This window comes from Siniperca chuatsi, linkage group LG19 (assembly GCF_020085105.1).
Source record: "Siniperca chuatsi isolate FFG_IHB_CAS linkage group LG19, ASM2008510v1, whole genome shotgun sequence".
In the NCBI taxonomy this organism is placed as follows: domain Eukaryota; kingdom Metazoa; phylum Chordata; class Actinopteri; order Centrarchiformes; family Sinipercidae; genus Siniperca; species Siniperca chuatsi.
Genome location: NC_058060.1, coordinates 17,861,649 through 17,874,129, shown reverse-complemented (window position 1 = coordinate 17,874,129; position 12,481 = coordinate 17,861,649). Strand labels below are relative to the sequence as shown.

General features: G+C 40.2%; 1 protein-coding gene across 2 annotated transcripts in view; it reads right to left on the bottom strand.

The window, feature by feature from the left end:
• Positions 1-12,481, bottom strand: part of plxdc2b (plexin domain containing 2b) — a 99,528-nt gene that overhangs the window by 50,623 nt on the left and 36,424 nt on the right. The window contains exons 1-3 of one of the 2 annotated variants that reach the window (XM_044175816.1): positions 10,657-10,693; positions 10,189-10,412; positions 602-748 (exon numbers count right to left, since the gene is read on the bottom strand). In XM_044175816.1, coding sequence (XP_044031751.1) covers positions 602-748; positions 10,189-10,412; positions 10,657-10,678 — 393 coding nt within the window. In that variant the 5' untranslated portion in view covers positions 10,679-10,693. Of the gene's footprint in view, positions 1-601; positions 749-10,188; positions 10,413-10,656; positions 10,694-12,481 lie in introns of those variants that run through there. The other variant, XM_044175815.1, reaches the window with a different exon arrangement.

Genomic DNA, 12,481 nt, shown 5'->3' with positions numbered 1-12,481 from the left:
TTGGGTGATTTCTACAGGACACAACAACTGGGTTTAGACTAAACCACAGGTGCAGCTTCTGAGGACATAGCAATGGGGTTTAATAGACCACAGACAACATCTTAACGTCTTAAATGTCTTAATGTCGACAATTGATTAATCAGATACTATTTTGATGATCAATTAATCATTAAAGTAATATTTTAAGCAAAAAACAACAAACATTTTCTGGTTCCTTTATGAGGAACTTTGTAAACTGAATCTCTTCAGGTTTTGGACTCTTGGTCTGACAAAATGAGACATTTCAATACGCCATCTTTGACTCTGACACTGTTGTTCTGAATTTTTACAGACTAAATGATTCATTGAGAAAATAAGCCCCTGGCTAATCGATAATGAAAATAATCGTTAGTTGCAGCTCTAGTAGACAACATCTTCACATCTTGAACCTTAAACTGCAGCTAAGCTAATGACAATAAGCAAGAGCCCCCAAGTTTTGGGTATATTTGAATTAATTTTACATTCACGATTGGCCAAACATGCACAAAAAAAGCAGTGGAGCATCACCTTAAACTTCCCAGGACACCAAGGAAATCTCCTCTCATGCCGTTTGTTGACTTACCGCTGCTTGTCTGTGTGTGTTGGACAGAATCCCATGGATCTTCACTTTTTCCTTGTCCATCTGGTCGATATTTACCCACAAGTCCTTGCTCATCGGATCCGATGGGCTGTATGTTTTTGACGTGTAGTAGTCGTGATCTGTATCCTCCTGTAGAGATGACAAAACAAAATGTATCCTGTGGTCTCAATATAAAGACTGTGAAGAAGCGTAGTGCAACAAAAGTTATTTAGAATATAATACAGCTTGAAGGAGAGAGTGGATATTGTTGTGTTGCTCTGCGAATTAAGCCGATGGAGTCTGTGCTCTTATTTTATGGTATGTGCAAAATATACAAACTCATATTTATAGACATCCTGTGGCTCACTATTCCTCTAAGCTGCTGTGAGCCCAAATCAAATTCCAACCGATCTAGTTCACTATTAGCTGCTATTTCTAAAAACAATTTAAACCTCTACACAAACAGAAAACTTTCAAACTTCCAAATTACATATGGAAAATCAATAACGTAGAGTATTTCTAATTTCGCTGCAGAACAAATTACCTGCTAAATTAGATTATGTTACATTACAATCATTTCCATTATGTGTGCTGTGTGCATTCTCTTTGTCTTTTCATTGAACTCAATGGTTTTCATTAGGGCACAATCAGCAACACGAAGTGGTTTTAATGTGTACTAATCAAAAAACAAACAAAAAAACAAGCCAATCGACTTCTTCCACTCTTAAAAAGCCCTGCACCAGACTGCTAAGTCAGGATTGCCTTTTATAACAGAAACATTCATGGACTTTTATAAGCCATGTGGGAGCGGCCTGTCTGCTTTTATTGTTTCCTGTATGAAATTAGGAAGAGTGCTCGTGTTGTGTGCTTCCTATTGCTTGTCTCTTTCCCTGTGGGTCTAATGAGATACCTTACAGCTGGGCCTTTTATCTAAAACATTGTTAAAGTTAATGTTTTGCCGGATGGGGAGTCAGGGAAGTGTACACTATAGTCTGACTGTGATCTCACTAATAGGAACACACGCAGCTCTGTGGATACGTCGATATATGGGTGGTATTATGCTGAGCTACTGCGCTTTAGTTGTCAAAAGGCCATGAGACAAACATTAATTAAAGCACAATCCTTCCCTGTTCGGTTCGTTTTGCTTCAAGGATTCATATTTCCCTCAGAGAGTTATAATCTAATACCTGGAATATGAGACAGAGAGATAATGTTTCAGGCTTAGCAAAGCCTCTGTGGGATTGATAAATATCAAAATTCCAAATGGAGTTCAACCATGTAGCTGGTGTTACTTTTGATTAATTTGCAGATTTAAACAAACATTGCTAGAAGCCTTTTATTACAGCTTAAAGTGCAGACAAATCGTGTCAGGGAAAAAGGCCCCTCCAGGCAGCCTTAGTCAGCACATTACTTTCAGAATAGAAAACAAGGGCACTTGTAAAAGAGAGTAGACACAAATGCAAGGCTGTAAAGCTTCCTCCTAATCAGCACAAGACGTTTTTGGTCTTGTGGAGAAGGATCGAGGGACATAGAGGCTCCTTAGGAGGTGACAGAGGCCAGCTGGAGGTTCTTCCGTGAAGGGGGAAGGTGGGCAGTGTGCCATCGTCCAGCTGCGTGTAGGTGGACATGAAGCTGTGAGGGCTTTTCAAGACCACAGCAAACAGAGAAACAGTCTCACACACACAAAAATACACAATTATATAGAGAGTTTTGGTGGAAGGTTGTGGGAGGAAGGTACTGCGAAGTTGTGCCACAATGTGCCACCAAAAGTGAAGCGTGGTACTGTTTACTGATGTGTGAAAATACAAACATGGTGTGAAATTTGCTACTGCTACTGCACTGGCTCTGTTTTGACCATAATTTATTAGCACTGTCGACGAGGACAGGTGGGCCGCAAGCCTACTCAGTACTGACTGGTTAGATCAAAACAAAACAAAATAACCCCCAGACCCAAACAAGAAATCAGCTTCCGTGTGGCTGAACAAATTACATGTAACAAAATGGTGATTCAGTCTGATTATCAGGCGAACACAGAGCCGTATTTGTCATACATCATAAACTGAAATACTCAACTACATAGAGATAGAAAACAAAAATTGGTGCTGATAATGAACCATTTTGTGGCTCTAAGAACAAAAACAAACTGTAGAAAAGATTAATTCATTGTGCGAAACCCATCCCAGATTCACTTCCATCTCTGTCTGAGGCATTTACTCGAGCTGCCCACCACATCAATATTGCATTATACTGAGACCTGAATATCTTGTGCCAACATGTTTTCACTTCTGAATGGCTCCTTAACGCAGGGGAGACCCTGAGTAAAGGTATCAATCGCTTCACCTTCATGAGATTATTCTGGGTGTTTTACTTAAAGAAAATAAGATGTTGTGGAGGTGGGTATGGTTAGCTGTCAGCTGCAGAGGGAGAGGTGGTGGAGTGGCTCAGGTGAGCAGCATCAGGGAGAGGTAATTGGCACAGCTGAAACTTAATTAGTTATGCTCTCCCTAAATACAGTAGCATGCTGGACCTGAGAGAGCCGAGCCACGACAGCCAGCCAGGGAGGCTGGTTTTTCTGTGCACAGGATTCAAAGAGGAAGAAGCCGAGGCACGGTCGGAGGAACGGCTGATGCTGGAGGAAAAGATTGTGTTTTGAGAAAAGAAACCAATAAAGAATATTGCCTGCATGCGTGGTCTCAGCGTGTGTCTCAGAGCCTAGGGAACTCACGGTAGCACGATTCCACTACAGATGTTTTGAAATGTATCTTAAAGCTGCTACTGAAGAGGTATAAATACAAATAAAAATAAAACTGCAACCATGTCTCTGCTCCTGAGAAAATATAATTTCATGTATGCAGAAGGAGCACTTGAGCTTTGAATAAATATTCCAATATGTTGGGATTAAGCTGCATGTCAGCCATATACAGTTAAATCAGACTGCGGCCTGTTTGAAAAAGCATTGAAAGGACACCATCGCTCATGTGTGCAGCTCTTCATCAGCTGATAATGCCTGTGATCCATTATTCATCGCTCTGCTGCATCTCCGGCCAGTTGTAGCAGCTTGATGGTATTGGTGGTGTGTGTGTGTGTTGAAACTCAACAATGTGAGACTACATACTGGTCTGTGCACCAGCCAACTTCTCATTCCTTTTAATAGCAGTATGGATACTTTAGAAGTCTTCACGGGTCCAAACTTTTGGACCCCGATCCAAAACAGACCTGTGTTAAACATACCAAAAATCGACAGCCATACATTTTTCAAAAAAAGAGAAAACTGATCCAAAGGGAACCGAGGATAACACCCGATTCAAAATGTGGATGACCCGAACAGACCCAAATAAAGAGAGACACAGGCAGCAGCATGATCAATAAACAAGCAGCCATGCAATATAATAATAATGTCCTAAGAACTAATGTAGTCTTACAGACTAGTTCCAAAAATAATTTGTTTATATGCTTAACAGACTGATTTATAGAAATAATTGAAAGTCCTATTTCCATCTCATATCCCAACAATAAAACATTCTGTAACAAAATAATTTTAAAATAATCTATTTAATATCTATGAAATAGACTCCAAAATATTTAAGTGTCAATGAATCAGGGTGGATGGAATAGTCAATAAAACACCGGAAGTTAATTTAATAATTTAATGCTGTTTGTTTCCAACCGACAGTCTACGTCGTGTTTTTAAAGCATGACCATGATCCTTCCATAACTTTAACCATATGTTTATTGTTTATTACTGACCTGAGTATAGTTTGGACCCAGTCTGACTTGGGTCACGGGTAAAGTTCCTCAGAACCCAGAGGACCTGTAAAGACCTCTACTATCTGAAGAACAACACCTTTTCCTTTTTTTTACTGTTACTGACTGGCATTTAAAATGCTCCAAAAATGGTGGATAACTCTTGAAATGTGTATGAAATCAAACCAGTAGACTTTTTCAACTGGAAACATAAACAATGAAAATATGAAGAGAATAAAGTAAATAAGTGGTCTGACATGAATCCAGGCACCTGATATATAATTTAAGTCTTCTTCTGGTCTTTGTAGATCTCATGAATTGGATTTTAGACAGAACGTGGTTGCATTTTAAAGTGATGTTCAGGGACGTGGAGGTACACAGAGTTCACTACACAATGTATTCACAAACTCACTACCTTTACTGTCTTTGCACATCTGCAGAAATGACTGCAAACCTACATGTTGGCTGACCCACTGAGAAAAAGGCTACGACTCTAACACTAGAAGATGATGCTTGGTCAGACAGTTAAAGACTGAAGCAGACTGGACACACACTGAAATTTAAACAGCTACAGGTTCATCTAGAGAGCAGCTGCCTGAGATGGTATAGCATCACAGAGTTTAAACACTGAGCAACATAAAGACAGTAAACATCTCTTTCCAAACAAATTATCCTCTGGGGATCTTTTAACAAACTTGACAAACTGAGACACAAAACAAACAAAGGGGGGGGACTTAATTTGTATTCACTGCAGGTTCTGAATATGGAGCGTGGTAAGGGTAAGAGCAGCACTGGGAATCAAGTGAAGAAATTAAAATTAGCAAGCTGCTTGCTGCCTCGCTGTGTGAATTCTCTCCCTTAAGAAACACACAAATAAACAGTGAACGTAGTGAAGCATGTAACCCCCAAAGAGCCTCCTGAGCTGTAGAGGCCCAGACATCCAATAACAAGTCTTCACCGATAAACCAAGCTATACAAACAACACCAGCAGCGATGGAGGGACCCCCCAAACACCAATACACCGTGTGCTTTTATTGGCAACCTGACATGTCTGACAGTGTTTAAATTATCAGGACGGGCTGTTCTTCACTGTAGATATGAACAGCCAGGTGTGAAAATGAGACCAAATGTACACATTATTTCAGAGGGAACATGAGGAGTTATGTGTCTCTCTTGGCTTCACTTGTAGTGTTGCAATATTATACAGGATTTGAAAAAGGAGCAGTCTGTACAATTTACCATCCAAGAGGCTGCCATATGTGTGTGTGTGTGTGTGTGTGTGTGGCTTGTTTACGCTCCTAATAAAGAGAGGACTTAAAATGGTGCCACCTGACAGCTGTAAGCAACCTCTAAAGTAGTTTCTCACACTTGAGGTTAGGACCCCGTGTTGGCTCGCCTGGTATGCAGACAAGGATTTAAGGAGATTTCTTGGACTGAGCGCATGTTGAGACCAAAAATAGCACTTCTTTAAAAAACCCAAGTGTCACTGCTGGTGAAAAGGTACAATATAATCCAAGAAGTCCAGTTTGAGTGATACAAGCATGAGTTTTTAGGGTTCATTAGATGCCACAGCGGTTTAAAACGCTACTGTATGCGACATGATTTTCCACTCTGCAAAGTTATCATAGTCATTTTATCCAACAATCACAAGATAAACATTTACGTTGCAAGGTAATATACAAGGAATGTGCACTTGCATGTAACTGAGTGGCAAATGCAGTGCGTTTAGAGCCTTTGCATCTGAACCTCAGCTGTGCCAATACAGTGTTCTCATTGAAATGAATGAGGAGATTGTGTTTTTTGAAGCAGTGTATGATACACTGATATATTGTAGTCCAATAGAGTAGAAGAACAGTTCACCCAATTGTAAAAACCTGTATAAAAAGAACACTTACTGTAGCAGAGATGACACTCTGGGGAATAGCTTAAAATGTTCACAATGATCAAGCCAATTAATTTACACTGACGGTAAAGTGGTTTTATTTCCATCAAATTAAGAAAACACAATAGTTTTTCAATATTTATTCACATTTGGGAGTCAGAACATGACACTCCACCAAATAAGGACATGTTTTTTTAATTTTCTTTAGCTTGTTCTGGGTCCAGTGATCATCACTATCAGTATCTACCAAATGTTTTGGTTTCAAACTAAGGCCTAGGTGAAAAATTGGAATTGACCAAACAGTTAGCCAAATGTATTTGAAACACTCACCCAGAGTAATATGTGTTTTATATTAAAAAAGTATAAACATTAAATTATGCCACACATACTGTCAATTTATATGAAAACCTAACAGCTGAGGTTATAAAATGTCTGGGACCATAATCCAAGACAAGGCAGGAAAAACTGCTCTGAATCAGTACTTTGGAAGATAACGAAATGAAAACACAACACTTAACAGCCACTACTGACAGCATGACTGGACTAGCACAAAGTTTGCCTTTATATATAAATAAAATAAACAGTGTGACTTGGCTTTAATTCAGTGATACCGACTCTTTCCCACAGTTTGTTCCAGCCTTGGCTTACTCTACCTTACAGTGACTTGAGGACACCTTTAGCCGAGAGGCTGTTTAATCTGGGTTAATCATCATGAGAGCTGATACAGTGAGTCACAGTCATTCAGGGCGTCACACAGTCTGCTGTTAAGGCCACTATTATAAACCTGCATGTTATGGCACCAGTTAACCCAAAAACAGACTGATCTCAAAGCAAAGACAAAGAAGGAGAGATTTCTTCAGTTCTATAAAAGTGGAAACATGATTTATGGAAAACTATTTGGAATTAACAGTTATTCAACCTGTTATAACCAATCCACCTTAAAACAACTTAGCATTGTTTAAAAAAACATGCTATTTGGGATTACATCTCTTGTGTTTTTCTTATTCTAACAGATGATTGGCCAAACATACGTTGTGTGACTTTGAAGGAACAGTTCAACATTTTGGGAAATATGCTTATTTACTTTCTTCGTGAGAGTTAGATGAGAAGATTGATACCACTCTTATGTTTGTAGCATAAATGTGAAACAGCAGTCAGTTAGCTTAGCTTAGCATAAAGACTAGAAACAGGGGGAAACAGCTAGCCTGGCTCAGTCCAAAGGTAACAGAATCCATCTACCAGTACCTCTAAAGCTCACTAATTAACACGTTATATCTCGTTTGTTTAAAAAAAATCCAAAATGTTTGTTGTGGTTTTAAAGGGGGTTAAAAGATGGACTATTTCTTGGCCGGGTGCAGTTCTTGGAGTTTTTGTAGAGATGATGAGATGATCAAGGCTAGCTGTTTCCCCTGTTTCCAGTCTTTATGCTAAGCTAATCTAACAGGCTGCAGCTTCATATTGAACGGACAAATATGAGAGTGGTATCGATCTTCTCATCTTTTGTGTATCTAGCAAAATGTCAAACAATTCCTTTAAGACATTTTTGGTGCAGCTGCAATTAAACAAAATTATCTTAAACATCATTAATTAACATGAGTTTTTGTTGTCAGCCTCTCAAAAGAGTAACCGCTTATTTTTGAACTCTATTTTTCGGCAAAAGTCATCAGTCAAATAAAAGCAAATCAATCGTAAGAGAGTCAGAGAAGCATGTTTCTATACAGGAATTAACTTCAACAGACTACGCACCACAGCCTAACAACAGCTGAAATAGAGAAAACATAAGATGAAAATACAATGATATACGGCTTTGTGAAAGTGGGGGTATATTTTTTCTTTAAGTGGACACAGTTCCTCCTCTGTCTTCTTCTTTCCTCAGTAAAAGCTCCTTCAAAGCAGAAGAGACAAGTCTTTAATCTATTAAGCTCACTGCTGGGTGGAAGATTTCAGCTTTTCTACTGTTTCTGCCCTCTGAATATATGAAGGCTTTTCTCATGTCAACAAAGTGTCGGTGGCAGGTGAGGCAATGTGTCTGTGTGTGTGTGTGTGTGTGTGTGTGTGTGTGTGTGTGTGTGTGTGTGTGTGTGTGTGTGTGTGTGTGTGTGTGTGTGTGTGTTTGTTGAGTAATGACAGGAGGAATGGCAGGGTGTTTGTGCTGCGGACTGCTTTTCCATTCTGCAACAACAAATGAGCCTCAGAGAGCGACAACAGTGAGGGAGGACATGTTTGTGTGAGTGTGTGTGTGTGTGTGTGTGTGTGTGCGCGCGTGAAGTTAACGGTGCGTGTATGATGGCATGTGTGGACGTGACATGAAGTTTGAAGTGTTGTGTGTGCGTGTACGAGTATGTGTGTGTGTGTGTTTACAGCTGACGATCAAAGCTCCCTCCCTCCTCGCTGAGAGACGCGGGGCTGTGAACCTGAGATGATTAGAAGCCACAGGAAAACTTAACGAGCTGTCTAAGCCCAGGCGGCCGCCATCATTATGACTGAACGCCTCGATGCTGTACGCCGGCCAAGGCGCCATAACAAGGGGACACGGGTGATGCCTTTCATTTAAATAGACACAAACACAAGTCAAACCCGGCTATTAATCTCCAGCAGCTCCATCAGCCCCTTGGAACTGTGGGTGGCCGGGTTAATTTCCTGTTCTGGTCTCTTCTGAGGTCAAATTTAAGAGGATCCAGTCCCACGCAGAAGGTAGATGAACACCTGAGGGCTAAACTTAATTTGATATAAAATATTAATCCTCAAAGGCCCCTCCTTTTCTTCTTTTTCATTACCAAACATCCGCTCTTCTGGGGAGATTTATAATTGCTCCAGGGAAGCAACCAAAGAGTATTTTTAGGTGCAGCTCAACAGAGGACTTTATCGATTCATTCTTTTTATATTAGTTGGCTTCTTTACTAGACAGGAAGGTTTACTGTGTGAGCCGCTTTGTTCTACTGGAGCTGAACTGAGTCACAATAAAAGCTGGTCTGAATTCATTCAGTGGGAAGATGATGATGCCAAACATTGATTCTGTTAACTAACTGATGCAATCATTTGCATCAGTTCCAGGAAACCATTTTTTATTCCACTTTGCAAATCAAAATATAGCATAGTATAAAATATAACGATATTATTGATACATTGAATAACATCAAACCTTTCACTTTTCTCAGTGCACTTTGTATTCATATTCCTCTATTACTGTAATTCCTGTCGCATGACTTTGTTTATCATAACCTAAAGAATCACTAAATGAGAAACAACTGAACATGAAAACTTGATTTACCACAGCAGGACTTTCAGTGGAACACAAATTACAACAAATACTTTAAATGCCCCGGTGCACCCATGGTACACCCACACAGCCGATTACTGGATCATTAGAGCTCTTTTCAGGAGTTTGTACGGACTGTTTGATTGACATCTTCCTCACTCTCTTTTTAGCTTTGGTGCACCTACCAGGGTGGGACAAATGACACATTTAAGGAGTCTGGTGACCTCCTGTAATTCCCAGCAACATATCTCTGCCCATCTTTAACCTGAGGAGAGGTCTAATCAGCCAGGATGAGTCTAAACATCTGTGCAGGGCCTTTAAAAGTCACATCATATGGGATGGATGGTAGCAATGGGAAAGATTCGACTTGCAAAACCCACATAAATCTCTAGCCTCCAAACACAAGCAAAGACAACCCTCATGACATCATTACTTTCCCAGACTTTAGAAAGCTCGCCCAGAGCTACAGAAGACATTATATAACTGTTTTCACATGTTGCATTCATGATGAGTAAACTGGTCTTTATGTGTAAAATCAGTGGAGTACCAGTTTAATATTTGTGTACAGCAGAGTAGCAATCAATTCTGACACCTAGAACTGTTACACTATCTCACCTCCATAAGTGACAGCTCTGATTTTGAAAACATAAAATGACATCATACGGTTATCTCTGTTGTACAGCCTTGGTGTGAATCAGCACCCACCTCTATCTGGGAGCTGTTGTCTGTGTCCTCTGCAGACAGCAGGCCTGGGAGGCCCTCGGGCTCCACCTGCTCAGGTTCCTGGTCCTGCTCCTGACTGGCCCTGTTACTGTCCATGTTACGAGGTTTTGGGGGAAGCCATCTCCTCCACCGGTGACTGTACAGCTTCACGTCCACTGCCGCATCCTCGTCTCCTGCCTGCCCCTGCACGACTGAGTAAGAGACCCCTGGGGAGACAGGAAAACAACGTGTGAGTAACAAAAGAAAACATCAGTGTAGCATGGTCCAAAGCAAAGTCATGTCATTAAATTTACAGTAGGTCATCATAAATATACTTTATTGCAGTGTATTGCAAAAGCAAGATAATTACATGGGAGAATAATATTTTTACTTTCATTAGAGGCAATAGTCAAATCACAGAAGCGGGGACTATTCAAGCCATTAATCTTGTGCCACTCCCTTATAACTCACTGTCTCTGTGGACTTTTCTCATTGCTCCGGGGAGAAATCTCACTGCCTAAAACAGATGCACATTAGGAATGACTCAGCACCCATCACACAGACCAGTGGGCCACAGTCATCCCTATCCCTGAGTCTGAAATGAGACACTGGTGACAGGTGAAAAATGGTACTGTGTTAATGTAAACACTGACTTGATAAACCGGGCCTGAGCCAGACTGCTGAAATCTGCTGCGTCATTATAAGAAACTGAATTGAAATGAGTCAGAAAAAGGAAGAAAAAGGCATCAAACATGTTCTGTCCTCAAGACCTTCTTCCTTCTAGAGGTGGAAATAAAAAAACACTTGGCTGGTTTGTATCATTTTGTTCCATTCGACAATAAACAACTCAGGATACTAAGGGTGCTGTAACACCAAACCTGTTTGGTTTAAACAAACTCAGGTGTGTTTTCTCATTTGATTCAGTTTTTTTGGATTGATCCGCACCGGACTTTGATTGAAAAGCTTTTACACCAAACAGCCGGACCTCTGAAAAGATGGTTGTCGGTCTCGGCCTTTGTAATGTTAATGCAAAGCGGACAAACCAAAGGATTTTGTGATAGTTGATATGATTTCAGCACAAATTCAAAAGCTAAACTATTAAATCCATCTGCTGATCGTGAACTAGGAAGTGTCAAGGAAGGGGGCTTACAAGCAGTCTGTATAAGCAAAGTACTGTCTATAGGATTTTCCCTGACCTATCAGAAAGTGAAAAGGAGTTAAAACGGTGGTGTGTTGTGCTTGTGTCCTAGTCCTTGTATTTTAGCAGTTGCTCATTATAAAGTGAGTGAAATGTAGAAACCACACAGTAACCGTACTATTAAAGTACACGGCGACGCCTCATTTTAGTCCTGTTTCTTCCTGTTCGTCATTCTTGACATTTGAGGTCTGGCTGCAGTCTCGACTAACAACGCTCAGAATCAGTTATTTCTTTGTGCGCTCTTCGTGACATCAGAGAAGAAAAATCAACACATGAGCAGTTAAGTCACTAGAATTTGATTTGGTCCATGCAATGCAGGATGACATTCACGAAACCTGTCAATTAATCAATAAATGATGTGTCAGTCCATTTGTCTTTTACACCTATTGGTTCGTTTGTTACAAGCCAGTACGAACATGAAAGAGGACCAAACCTAAAACAACCATTTTTTATTTTTGTTTAAATGAACAAATGAACTGAACAACAAGTTTGAAAGCAACAGTAAGTTCAGGCTGAACCTACATAAGAGCTGTTCCTAAGTGCTGTTTATAATGTCTCTATAACAGATTTAGCATCACGTTGATTTATGTGGGTTTTGCAGTCTTTCAGTGCTGCATTTAAGCAGGAAGTAACATACTCCTGCCTACCAGTGCAATCTATATGAATTATAAACTTTACACCTGACAAAGAACACATGTTCTGTGCTTGCTTACATGGGTTTCCTCAAATGGATCAGAGATGCTAAATGGTCTGCAGGTATGAATGAGAGCAGGCAGAGATGGTCTGTTTATCTGTTAGTCCTGCTGATGGACTGCAGACTCGTTTCCCTGCCTTCAGGCTAATGCTCGGCATGCTTGGATGAGCACCTGCTCCCCATGACCCTAATAGGATTAAGCGGTTAAAGACAATTAATAATAAACTTTATTTTCATCACACTCATCCAAACACAAAGTTTACAAAGTGCTTGCATGTTGTTGCAGCTATGCAAATAGTTTTGCCTTTAGGTTAGAAAATACTGCTGATTACTATTATGTAGCTTCTTTTTTACGAGACAGAGGTCACTGGATTTAACTAGCAGAGCGCGTTTTCCTCTCCTTT